Here is a 14,015-nt window from a genome sequence, read left to right as displayed (position 1 = left end):
TAATTTCATAAGTGAAAAATGGTATTTCATTGTTATTTTGACTTTTTGATTAGCAAGGCTGAATATCTACATGGGTTGTTAACTCACTGGATTTTTTTCTTTTGTGGATTATTTAGGTCTTCGGATCATTTATCTATGGAGTGAAGAATTACTACTTAAATTGTAGTTACTAATTTAAATTAAGTTTAAATTAGGTCATTAAATTAATGATTTATTAACTTATTACACTTGGCATGGGTTGCCATTCAGTCAACTTTAATGACAAATCTTTTCCTCTGTTATAGTATTTTAAAAACAGAAGTTGCCAGTTTTTACAAAGTCAAACCTAAACCTATTGCTATTCCATTGACTCAACACTTAGTTCATCATTCCAAAGAATTGATTAATGCTTATTTAAATTTCCTAAAGTTACTTGTGTGGTTTTATATTTGATTTCTCAATATATTCAGATTTTACTTTAGTGAAGAACATCACATGAATTTTTGAAGTGTATGAAATCATTTACTTTCCGCCCATTCTGTACAGACTTAGGGTGTTTGTCTTTTTTTATTTATCATTTCCTCCTGACACAGGAATAACTAATTTACACCATGTTTACTTTGATATCTTAGTTTTCTTTTCCTAAATATTAAGTCAGTAAACATGCTTTGATGGTACTATACTAATCAGCTTTTTAAGGTTGTAACAGTCATTTTTTTCTATTGCATAGAAATATGTGTGTGTGTTTCAGGTGGATAAGTTTGCTAGAAACATTACTGAATTAATATGGTGGTCTTAACTGTATTTTCAATAATAACTAATATTTTCAATAATAACTATTTTAAAAATTATGCATATACATACATATATGTGTATTCAATTTTTAAATTTATTTTTGTAGTTGTAGACAGACAGAGCACCCTTATTTTATTTGTTTACTTTTATGTGGTGCTAAAGATCAAACCCAGTGCCTCACACGTGCTAGGCAAGCGTTCTGCCACTAGCTACAGCCCTATCCCTACATATTCATTTTTAAACATAAAAAACAGATAAACTAAAATATCTCTATGTTTCCCTCACTCATCTAAAATTTAATATAATTTATCTTTTTATATCATGCATACCACACACAACTGTATGTATATTTCTGCTTATTTATTTAAATAGTGTTAGACTATAATACCCAGATAACTATATGAAAGATATCTATTCAGAATTAGATTTGAATAGCAATCATTTATTACTGCCATGAATTAATGATTTGAAAGAAATTTACCTAAGCTAGTTAACCAGCTAATTTCCTTCTCTGGTAGCTTTGAACAATGTGTACAGGTTAATCTGAGCAGCCACATCAGCTCTGTGGGCTACTTGAAAATAATCAGCAGGTTACATATGATTTGGCATGCACATTCCCTCATATTTCCTGAATCTCCCTAGAAGGTACCAGAGACAGACAAGTGAATAAAAAGTAATAATAGTTTTAGGTTACTTATGGGTTATACTGGATATATAAAATTTTTGTCTGTCTTTTTTAGGAAGTTGCACGATTCTTAGACTTGAAGCATGAAAACCACTATCAAGTGTATAATCTATGCAGTATGTATATGACTCAATATTTTGTTACCATAGATAGAAAACAGATTACTGCACGTGAGAAGATTCCACTTTTACATTTTATTTAATCATAAGTATTTAGTGGTGTAGAATTTGATTAAAAATCTTCATCTCGTGCTACCCTGTTTGATAGGAAAAGTTAGTTCAACAGTATGGTTTCCTCTGAGGGAGGCAGGCCTCGTAGGACCAAAGAGGTGGAATGGAGGCAAACAATTTTAGGGAAGGTCTGCTCAAGTACATCAGGTTTAGGGACATCTGTTTTCCCTGTCAAATTGCATTGAGAACATAAGACAATTCAACAAATATATTCTCTAACCCATCAGGAGTGGGTTGTGATGAGAACAGGGAACCTGATGGGAAAAATTAAATAAATAAACAAACAAACAGACAGACAAATAAATAAATAAAACAGCCCTCCAGAAAACAGATTATACTCTAGTTTACCACTCTGTCTCTCCTGTTATTTTATTCCACTGTATATTATAAGATCAATGTCTTCGGAGGCAAGCATTTTGGTTAACTAGATTTTCCTCTGCTCCATGGTTTCTAATTACCCTACAGTTATATAATTAGTAGCCTTCTAGAAAGCTAAAAGTGAGTCTATTAAGCAAAAATAGATTTAATGTAGATTACCTGCTGTGAACCGACCACTACTATTTTTATGTTTTTGAGACAAAATTATTTTAGAGCAACAAAAGCTACTCAGAAAGCTTCTTCTAAAGATGGATAGGGAATTTCTTAAGGAAAATTTAAACTTATTCATAACTTCATTATTTACCATGTTAGGCAAAGAGATATGACATATGTATTTTTTATTTTAGGTGAAAGAAGTTATGATCCTAAGTATTTCCATAATAGGATACATAGAATCATGATTGATGACCATAATGTCCCTACTCTGAAGTAAGTTTTATGCCATCTTGACTATCAAAAGAAGACTTAATACATTGGGCTTGATTTTTTTTTGAAATATTTTAATTCAACTGAAAATCTTATATTTAAAATCAGAGAGATGGTGGTGTTCTCCAAGGAAGCAAATGCGTGGATGGCTCAAGATAGTAAAAATATCATAGTGATTCACTGTAAGGGAGGCAAAGGTAATAATGCTTTTATTTTTATTTCCTTTTTTCTAAAGACATTGAAAAGATAAATAGAGATACAAGAACAAGATACACATTGCTATTAATCAGTATTAGTAGTTTTAACATTTTAAAATATTAGCTTCAAGACTGAAGGAAGGAAAGAAGTAGGAATAAGGAAGGGGAGAGAGAAAATAAGGGAAGAAAGTAGGGGAAAAGAGCTAAAGAAGGTCAAGTACATTTGTCTTTGAGAGTTGATTATTTGGGTTTTTCATTTTTAAATTGCCAGTTTATGTCTGTCAAAATATAAATAGTGTTTAACTTGTTTTTATCAGTGCCAGGAATTGAACCCAGAGCCTGTGCAAGATAGGCAAGCACTCTACCAATGAGATACACCCCAATCCCAGTTTTTCTTTCAGTAATTATTCTGATGACTTCAGCCTGCATCCTTGATTTAGCTATTGATTTTTTAATGTTGGCTTCATATTTAGCATTCTTCCTAAATTCTTTATTTACATTTAGGGATTAGCCTATAACTTTAGTTGGATTTTTCCAGTTCCAGTCTACAAATAATGAATGTTTGTTACATCTATTTTAATCCTTATATGTTTGATTTCTTTTTCTTTCCTTGCTACACTAGCTATGTCCTGAAGCACTGTGTTAGGTGGAGGCAGTGAATGGTAGGAATTTGTTTTAGTTTTGCCTTTCAAGAAAATGCTAGCACATTACATCATTAATATGATGTACCTAGTAAGCATTTTGGAACATTCTTTTCAAAAGTTAAGAAAGTTTCATAGTTTTTCTTAATTTTCTTTAAAGTCATGAATGTATGATGAATTTTAGTGAACACATGTTCCTGCACTTACCAAGATAAATGTAAGGTATGTCTCCTTTAATCTGTGAATATAATATATTACATAAATATGGAGTTCTTTTCATTCATGTCATTTGATATTTTTGTTTCTGGTATTTAGTTATACATGACAGCAGAATGCATTTTGATTCACTGTAAACAAATGGAGTACAATTTTTCATTTCTCCTGTTGTACACGATGTAGTCACACCATTCGTGTAATACATGTACATAGGGTAAGGATGTTTGTCTCATTCCATTATCTTTCCTTTCCCCTGCCCCCACCCCTCCCCTCATTTCCCTCTAAACAGTCCAATGTTCCTCCATTCTTCTTTTACCCCCTCCCCCACCATGCATTATGCATCAGCATCCACTTATCAGAGAAAACATTCAGCGTTTGGTTTCTTGGGATTGGCTTATTTCACTTAGCATGATATTCTCCAACTCCATCCATTTACCTGCAAATTCTATAATTTTATCCATCTTTATGGCTAAGTAATATTCCATTGTGTATATATACCACTGTTTCTTTATCCTTTCATCTATTGAAGGGTATCTAGGTTGGTTCCACAATCTACCTATTGTGAATTAAGCTGCTATAAACATTAATGTGGCTGTGCCACAGTAAGTAGTATGCTGATTTTAAGTCCTTTGGGTATAGGCCAAAGTGTGGGATAGCTGGGTCAAATGGTTGTTCCATTCCAAGTTTTCTAAGACTCTCCATACTGCTTTTCAGAGTGGCTGCACCAATTTGCAATCCCACCAGCAATGTATGAGTGTACCTTTTTCCCCACATCCTCGCCAACACCTATTGTTGCTTGTATTCTTGATAATCGTCATTCTAATTGGAGTGTGATGAAATCTTCAGGTAGTTTTGATTTGCATTTCTCTAATTACTAGAGATTTTGAACATTTTTTCATATATTTCTTGATCACTTGTATGTCTTCTTCTGTGAAGTGTCTGGTTAGTTCCTTAGCCCATTTATTGACTGGGTTATTTGTATTTTTGGTGTAAATTTTTTGAGTTCTTTATAAGTCTGGAGATTAGTGCTCTATCTGAAGTACATATAGTAAAGATTTTCTCCTACTCTGTAGGGTCTCTCTTCACATTATTGATTCTTTGTTGAGAAAAAGCCTTTTAGTTTGAATCCATCCCATTTATTGATTCCTGCTTTTATTTCTTGAGCTTTGGGAGTCTTGTTAAGGAAGTCTGGTCCTAAGCCAACATGATGAAGATTTGGGCCTGCTTTTTCTTATATTTGGTGAAGGGTATCTGGTCTAATTCCTAGGTCCTTGATCCATTTTGAGTTGAGCTTTCTCCAGGGTGAGAGATAGGAATTTAATTTCATTTTGCTGTATATGAATTTCCAGTTTTCCCAGCACCATTTGTTCAAAAGGCTCTTTCTCCATTGTATGTTTTTGGCACCTTTCTCTAGTATGAGATAACTGTATTTATGTGGGTTTGTCTCTGTGTCTTCTATTCTATACCATTGGTCTACCTGTCTATTTTGGTGTCAGTACCATGCTGTTTTTGTCCCTCTTGCTCTGTAGTATAAAGGCCTGGTATTGTGATACCTCCTGCATCACTCTTCCTGCTAAGGATTGCTTTGGCTATTCTGGGTCTCTTATTCCTCCAAATGAATTTCACGATTGCTTGCTCTATTTCTGTGAGGTACGTCATTGGGATTTTAATTGGAATTGCATTGAATCTGTATAGCACTTTTGGTAGTATGGCCATTTTAACAATATTAATTCTGCCTACCCAAGAATATGGGAGATCTTTCCATCTTTTAAGGTTTTCTTTAATTTCTTTCTTTAGTGTTCTGTAGTTTTCATTGTAGAGGTCTTTTGTCTCTTTTGTTAGATTGATTCCCGAGTGTTTTTTTTTTTGAGGGTATTGTGAATGGGGTAGTTTTCCTAAATCTCTTTCAGAGGATTCATCGCGTATGAATGGAAATGCATTAGATTTATGAATGTTGATTTTATATCTTGCTACTATGCTGAATTCATTTATTAGTTCTAGACATTTTCTGGATCCTCTAAATACAGAATCATGTTGTTGGTAAATAGTGATAGTTTGAGTTCTTTTCCTCTTCCTATCCCCTTAATTTCTTTGGTCTGTCTGATTGCTCTGGCTAGAGTTTCAAGGACTGTGTTGAATAGAAGTGGTGAAAGAGGACATCCATGTCTAGTTCCAGTTTTTAGAGGGAATGCTTTCAATTTTTCTCCATTTAGAATTATGTTGGCTGGGGGCTTAGCATAGATAGCCTTTACAATGTTGAGATATGTTCCTACTATCCCAATTCTTTCTAGTGTTTTGAGCATGAAGGGGTGCTATATTTTATCAAATGCTTTTTCTGCTTCTATTGAAATAATCATATGATTCTTACATTTAAGTCTACTGATGTGATGAATTACATTTATTGATTTCCATATGTTGAACCAACCTTGCATCCCTGGGATGAAACCCACATGATCATGGTGCACTGTGTTTTTAATATGTTTTTTTCATGCAATTTGCCAGAATTTTGTTAAGAATTTTTGCATCTATGTTCTTCAGCAATATTGGTCTGAAGTTTTCTTTCCTTTATGTGTCTTTGTCTGTTTTGGTATCAGGGGATACAAGCTTCATAGAATGAGTTTGGAAGGGTTCCCTCCTTTTCTATTTCATGGAATAATTTGAGGAGTATTGGTACTAGTTCTTTGTTGAAAGTCTTGTAGAACTTGGCTGAGAATCCATCTGGTCCTGTGATTTTCTTGGTTGGTAGGCTTTTGATGGCATCTTCTATTTCATTGCTTGAAACTGATCTGTTTAAATTGTGTATGTCCTCCTGATTCAGTTTGGGTGGATCATATGTCTCTAGAAATTTGTCAGCGTCTTTGAGATTTTCTATTTTGTTGGAGTATAGTTTTTCAAAATAGTTTCTAATTATGTTTTGCATTTCAGTAGTGTCAGATGTGATATTTCCATTTCATCAGGAATTTTAGTAATTTGAATTTTCTCTCTCCTCTTTGTTAGTATGGCTAAGGGTTTATCAATTTTGTTTATTTTTTCAGAGAGCCAACTTCTGTTTTGTCAATTTTTTCATTTTTTCTTTTGTTTCAATTTCATTGGTTTCAGCTCCAATTTTTATTATTTTCTGCCTTCTACTACTTTTGGTATTGATCTGTTCTTTTTCTAGGGCTTTGAGAAGTAATATTAGGTCATTTATTTGTTGATATCTTATTTTTTTATTGAATGATCTCACTGCAATGAATTTTACTGTTAGTACTGCTTTTGTAGTGTCCCAAAGATTTTGATTTGTTGTATCAGTGTTCTCATTTACTTCTAGGAATTTTTTTATCTCTTCCCTGATGTCTTCTGCTATCCATGCATCATTCGATAGCATATTATTTAGTGTCCAGGAGTAGTTTTGATTTCTTATTTTATCATTGAATTCTAATTTCATTCCATTATGATCTGATAGAATGGAAGGTAGTATCTAATTTTTTTGTATTTGCTAAGAGTTGTTTCATGGCATAATATATAGTCTATTTCAAGAAGGATCCATGTGCTGCTGAGAAAAAAGTGTATTTGCTCGTTGATGGATGGAATATTCTGTAAATGTCTGTTAAATCTAAACTATTGATTATTATTGAGTTCTGTGGTTTCTTTTTTTTTCTTTTTTTTTTTTTTTTTTATTGCAGTGCTGGGGATTGAATCCAGGGCCTTGTGCTTGTGAGGCAGGCACTCTACCAACTCAGCTATATCCCCAGTCCGAGTTCTGTGGTTTCTTTGTTCAGTTTTTTTTTTTTTTTTTTTGGAAGATCTATCCAGTGGTGAGAGAGGTGTGTTCAAGACACCCAGTATTATTATGTTTTGGTCTATTTGATTCCTGAAATTGAGAAGAATTTCTTTGATTACATAGATACTCCATTATTTGTGGCATAAATATTAATGATTGTTATATCTTGTTGATTTTGGTTCACTTAAGCAGTATGAAATGTTCTTCTTCATCCCTTCTGACTAACTTTGGTTTGAAGTCCACTTTATCTGATATGAAGATAGAAATCCCTGCTTTTTTACTGAGTCCGTGTGTGTGGTATGTTTTTTCCCATCCTTTCACCTTCAGTTTGTGGATATCTTTTCTTATGAGATGAGTCTCTTGAAGGCAGCATATTGTTGCGTCTTTTTTTTAAATCCAACCTTCCAGTCTAGGTCTTTTGATTAATGAGTTTAGGCCTTTAACATTCAGGGTTATTATTGAGATTTGATTTGTATTCCCAGTCATTTTGGCTTATTTTTAGTTTTTAATTTGACTTGGTTTCTCCTTTGATTGGCTTTTCCTTTAATGTAGTTCCTCCCTTTGCTGACTTTCATTGTTGTTTTTCATTTCCTCCTCATGGAATATTTTTCTGAGAATGTTCTTTAGTACAGGCTTTCTACTTGTAAATTCTTTTAACCCTGTTTATCATGGAAGGTTTTATTTCATCATCAAATCTGAAGGTTAGTTTTGCTAGATTAAGATTCTTGGTTGCCATCCATTTTCTTTCAGAGCTTGGTATATGTTGTTCCAGACCCTTCTAACTTTTAGGGTCCTGGCTGAGAAATCTACTGATATCCATACTAGTTTCCCTCTATATATGATCTGATACTTTTCTCTTACAACCTTTAAAATTCTATCTTTATTTTGTATGTTGGGCATTTTCATTATAATGTGCCTTGGTGTGGATCTGTTGTAATTTTGTACACTTGATATTCTGTAAGCCTCTTATATTTGATTTTCCATTTCATTCTCCAGGCTTAGGAAGTTTTCTGATATCATTTCATTGAATAGATCTTTCATTCCTTTGGTTTGTATCTCTGTGCCTTCCTCAATCCCAATAATTCTTAGATTTGGTCTTTTCATGTTATCTCATAATTCTTGGAGGTTCTGTACATGATTTCTTACTATCGTCTCTGTGTGTGCAACTTCGTTTTCAAGATTAAACATCTTGTTTTCATTGTCTTAGATTCTGTCTTCCAAGTGATCTAGTCTGTTGGTGATGCTTTCTAATGAATTTTTTATTTGATTTATTGTATCCTTCCTTTCAAGGATTTGGTTTTTTTTTTTTCAGAATCTCTATCTCTTTATTAAAATAATCTTTTGCTTCCTGCATTTGCTCTTTCAACTGTTTATTAAAGTGACCTTTTGTTGCCTGCATTTGATTTCATATATCATCCTTTACTTTGCAGATCATTTTAATTATGTATATTTTGAATTTCTTTTCTGACGTTTCTTCTACCATGCTGTCAATGGATTCTATTAATATAGCATCTTTGTTTGGGGTGCTTTCTTCCCTTGTTTTTTCATGTTGTTCATGCTTCTTCCCCTCAAGCAGTGAGGACCCGAGGTATTGTATCTCTCCTACCCTGCCCTTTCGACTTCCCAATCAGGAACTTCTCTCCCTGAAGGTTGAGCACCAGGACTTGTGCTCCTGTCTCAGAAAGCTGTTTTGTATTGGGCAAATCAGGACCAGGCATTGAAAGCTGTGTGCTAGCCATGTAGCTGCAGGCACTGGGCCAGTAGCCAGGGGATGGCTGGGAGACTAGGGATTGAGGAACTGGAGGACCCTGTTGTTTACCAAACTGGTAGGACCAGGTGCTCAGTGGAATCATGGACCAGGCTGATGTAGGGTCCCAACAAGTGCTCCAGGAGTGTCTCTGGGATCCCAGTGGGTGCTGGGCTGGTTGGCTGAACAAGCTAGGATCAAGATGCCCTCACACCCTTTTCCCACCTACTGACCTCTTGCAAGGCTCTCTCCTCCCTCTGCAGCAAGATAGTGGCTATTAGCACACCTAGCAGGGATACCTCAGATGCAACCAAGTCTGCATGGCCCTTGGTCATGATCTTTTAGGACCTGGCTGATATCCCTGGATGCAAGCAACCACATTCCAAGTTGGTGGCAGCGTCAGCAGCAGCTAACCTGTAGGAACCTTGATAATGAGCTTCTAGTCTCCAGCAGGTGTCCCAGGATGGAAGCTGCCCCAACTAAAGATGGCAGCATCAGCACTGGGGATAATCCAAGAGGGTGGCAGAGGCATCCCAATGCATTGGTAGATGGGAGCAGCAAGGCGTGTCCATTTGGGGTGGGCCTGGGCCAGCAGTGGAGATCCCATAAGAATGAATTTCTAACATAAGATGGTCCTTGCATCCTTGAGATAAATGGCATTTTGTATTTTCTATATTACTGTATTAACTTTGAAAATATTTCAATTAAGTTTTAAAAAAATCTATATTCATAGGTGAGACTGGTCTAAAGTAATCCTTTCTTCTATATTTGTACAGTTTAGGAATCAGTTATAATAATGTTTATTAAGAATTTTTATTATTCTGTACAAGTATTTATAAAATATAGGAATCATTGCTTCCTTAGAGACTTTGAAAGAATTTTATCTTGTCCTCTTGGGAGGGAGGTGATGAGAAAGACTTGGATTATAAATGTAATTTTTATTGCAATTTTATTACACTGTTTAAGCAATAAATAATGTTTTAAATGGTATTTTTCCACTTAAGTTTTAAAAATGCTTGGCATAAAGTTACTATTATGGTGCTATTAAATATTATTATAGCAGTTATTTTACCCCACCCCTTTATTTGCACCTCTAAGTCTCTTTTCTTAAAATCAGTATTAGGCTTTTACAGAGTGGGTACAGCAAAAGGACCCAGAAGCCAGAGATGTAGTGTTATCGGCAATGTTTAACCACAGTGCTGAAATTGCATCTAGATAGACAAGGAAGAAAACAAAAAAAAAAAAAAAAAGAAAAAGGAGTGGTTCTAGAACTGGACATCATGATAAATTGAAAGGGCAGATATGTTCAGTCATTCATACACTGTGCACCAGATACTGACTGTAGGAGATGTTGCTAATTGATACTGAGATGGTCAAAGAGGGTATCACCAATAAAATTACATTTGAGCAGAGATGTTATTAAAGGATTATCATGAGAGTGGTGTACAGAGAACAGAGAGATAATTTCATGAAGATTATCAAAAAATAAATGTAATAAATCTGTAACTTAGAAAATTCATATTGTGCTTGAATGAATGACTTCTTCTTTGAGGTGTATATAACCAATCCTTTTAAGTCTTTCTGTGTTAAATTTTTTCCCTGAATTAACATTGAAATTACTGTCTTACAGTTTGGGGCCTCTACTACATCTTGATTTTCAAAGTAGTAAGTCAAATCAATACGAGGTTAAAATCACCTCTCATATTCTCTACCAGGGAAATATCTAATGATGTTCAGCAATCTCTTTTGCAAGTTTGTTTAGTCAGGGATTTAAAATTTTCTGGAATATAATTCTAACTGGGTTCAAGAACTAGAATTCAATGATAACTCTTTCTCAGTCTTCTTTTTTTTCCTATAGTATTTTTTTATTTTTTAATTTTATTTGTTCTGTTTAGTTGTGCATGACAGTAGAATGCATTTATACATTTTGATTGATCGTACATAAAGAGTGTAATCTCTCATTTTTCTGATTATACATATTGCAGGATTCAGTCTTATTTTATAGTTTTTGTTTTTAATCAAAAGTCTATCCTTGGGCTAGGGTTGTAGCTCAATGGTAGAGCACTTGCCCTAGCACATGTGAGGCACTGGGTTCAATTCTCAGCACTGCATATAAATAAATAAAATAAAGGTCCACTGACAACTTAAAAAAAATGAAAAGAAAGTCTATTTTTGTCAGTTTTTTGTTTGAAAGATTGGAAAAAAACAGTTGAATTTAAGCTATTGTAACATAATGGTTAAAAACAGTTTTTGAAATAAAATATCTGGGTTCAAATTTGAACTACATCATTTAATAATTGTGTGATATTGAGTAAATTACTTAAACTCTCTATTCCTAATTTTTTTGATATGTAAAATGCACATGTTATGACAGTACCAACCTCACAGTTATGTTGTAGAGATTAAAATGAAATATGTTGAGTACCTGGCAAGAAGTGACAATGACTCAATAATACTGGCTATTATAGTATCCCTCAACATTATACCATCAGTTTATAATACTAAACTTATCTTTCCTTAACCTTATAGGTAAGCAATGAGCATATTTTTATTTAAATAATACAGCACTCTAGCACTTCAACATGTTTTACTGAATACTGCAAGATATACCTCCATTTGTTATATCTTTGAGGAAGTCAAATTCTCAAAGGGTTATTTTGTCTGGGGACAGCTTAAATAAGAAATTACTTCAATTAGATTTTAAGTGTCATAAATAACCCTAAGGGACACACACACACACACACACACACACACACACACACCCCTACCATTGTTGGTGTCTGGATAATCACGTTAGTTCTCTGCTTATGTTACAGAGTCAGGAATTTAGAGTGTGAGTTCTGCATTATGGGGAAGGATGACAGAAACAGTTTGGAAAAGAAGTTTAAAGATTGTTTTAAAAAGTCATAAAAGGTGGTATAAAAGAGGCAAAATTTTACCTTTGCCCTTTTAGGATTTTTCATCAGGGCCTGAGACTTAAATTGACATAAGACAGATGGATAGGAGAAAAGCATACAAATTATTTAATACAAGTTTTATGTGACACAGGAGCCCTTTTCAAAAAATGAAGACCAAAGATACAGTTAAAGATGAACACTTATATGCTGCATTAGACAGAAGAGTAGTAAATTATAGTGACGAGACCAAGGGTCTTACACTAGGGTAGTTAATTGGGTGAAAAAGCAGGTAGGAAGTCCAAGTTTGTTTGTACACATTTCCATTGACCTCAACTTCCCAACCTTGATAAAATGGTACCTTCTTTCTGGTATAAGGAGGACATCTATATCATGGGAATTTCACCTCCTTATAAGAAACAGAAAGAAGGTCTAGGTGAGCTTCTTAAACTTACTGTTTTTCAAGTACCTTTAACTCAAATTAGTCAGTATGCCAGATTGACATATTTTAACTTCTTTTTTAACTTACTTTTCTCCTGTCAACTTCTTCACTGGCATTAAGATATCTTGCCATTTGACTATTTGAAAGTCTCAAACCTGCAGAATCTGTTTCTTCTTTCTTATGCCAAGTTATTTACCTCACAGACTTGTCATAAGAATGATGTGGGGGCTGGGGAGATAGCTCAGTCGGTAGAGTGCTTGCCTTGTAAGCACAAGGCCCTGGGTTCGATCCCCAGCACCCAAAAAAAAAAAAAAAAAAAAGAATGATGTGATATCTATAAAGCAATATATAAATGTTAATTATTGTCATTATGAAGGCCAATAATTGTATTTTATTTAGAGACGCAAGATTCTTCTAACCTCTGGATAACAGAAGCTATTATATTAACATCACTCTAACCAACTTGATGGATTCACTGATGTTCTCCATTCCCTTTATAAACATGTTAAACAGTTTCCATTGGCATGTTGAAAACTCGTAGCTAGTATAACTTTAGTATATTTCTAGGATATGTATGTGTTTCTCCTTCTACCAGTGTTTGCCATATCTACTTGTTATAATTATATGGAGTAATCAAATGATATGTAAATCTATAAAATGTCAAAGTGAACAAAAAGAATTTTAATTTTATGAAGACTAAGTTGAATGTTTTAGGAATATTCAATGAAGTTGAATGGCTACAACTAAATTACAGCTGAATTAAATGCAAACAAGACCACCATAAAACACTGGGAGAGGGGCCGTGTTTGTGGCTCAGTGGTAGAGTGCTTGCCTCACATGTGTGAGGCACTGGGTTCTATTCCCAGCACCACATATAAATAAATAAATAAAATAAAAGGTTCATAACAACTAAAAGTATATCTATTTTTTTAAATTTTTAAAAAACATTGGGAGAACTATTCTTTTTTTGCACTATATTTTTATTCTTTCTAGATGGTATAACAATTCTAGAAGAAAAATCTAGAAGAATTCTGCACCTAAGTTTCTCTAAAGAATCTGAAATGAGAGATTATAGATGATACAATGGTCTTTATATGATGCGACTTATTTTCCCAAGAAAGGTCTCCACATAGGAGAACTCATACTTAAAAAGTTAAAGCTTTTGGGGCTGGGGAGATAGCTCAGTGGGTAGAGTGCTTGCCTTGCAAGCACAAGGCCCTGGGTTCGATCCCCAGTACCAAAAAAAAAAAAAAAAAAAAGTTAAAGCTTTTGTCCAATATCAGAAGTTTGGTGAATGAAAGTACATTGTATGTTTGAAGTTAAAATGTTTAAGGCATATATGTAGCATTTTTATGGTTCCTTGCTGTACTTGCTTCACTGATGAGAGAGCATCTACTAGGTCTGCAGTTGTACTTATCCACAAGAATGTGACTCTGCTCATGGTATATTCATAATTGATTAAGGGAATTTCCAAAAGTTTCTTTCCAGTGGGAAAAAATCAGGGTTACAGGGACCCAGAGATATCCTCCAAAACTCAAATGTCAACAGTCAGTGCAGCTTAGAGCCAGACTGTTAATGATCAGTAGCCTCTTTTAGCAGAAAGCTTTTGATCATAGCAAAAG

General features: G+C 34.1%; 1 protein-coding gene across 1 annotated transcript in view; it reads left to right on the top strand.

The window, feature by feature from the left end:
* Nucleotides 1-14,015, top strand: part of LOC124985551 (phosphatidylinositol 3,4,5-trisphosphate 3-phosphatase TPTE2-like) — a 51,163-nt gene that overhangs the window by 17,883 nt on the left and 19,265 nt on the right. Inside the window, exons 8-10 of the mRNA XM_047554288.1 lie at nucleotides 1,515-1,575; nucleotides 2,415-2,496; nucleotides 2,602-2,690. Of these exons, the coding sequence (XP_047410244.1) occupies nucleotides 1,515-1,575; nucleotides 2,415-2,496; nucleotides 2,602-2,690 (232 nt within the window). The remainder of the gene's footprint in view (nucleotides 1-1,514; nucleotides 1,576-2,414; nucleotides 2,497-2,601; nucleotides 2,691-14,015) is intronic.

This window comes from Sciurus carolinensis, chromosome 5 (genome assembly GCF_902686445.1).
Source record: "Sciurus carolinensis chromosome 5, mSciCar1.2, whole genome shotgun sequence".
In the NCBI taxonomy this organism is placed as follows: domain Eukaryota; kingdom Metazoa; phylum Chordata; class Mammalia; order Rodentia; family Sciuridae; genus Sciurus; species Sciurus carolinensis.
Note: the sequence above shows the minus strand (reverse complement) of the source record. Positions and strands in the feature narration are given on the sequence as shown.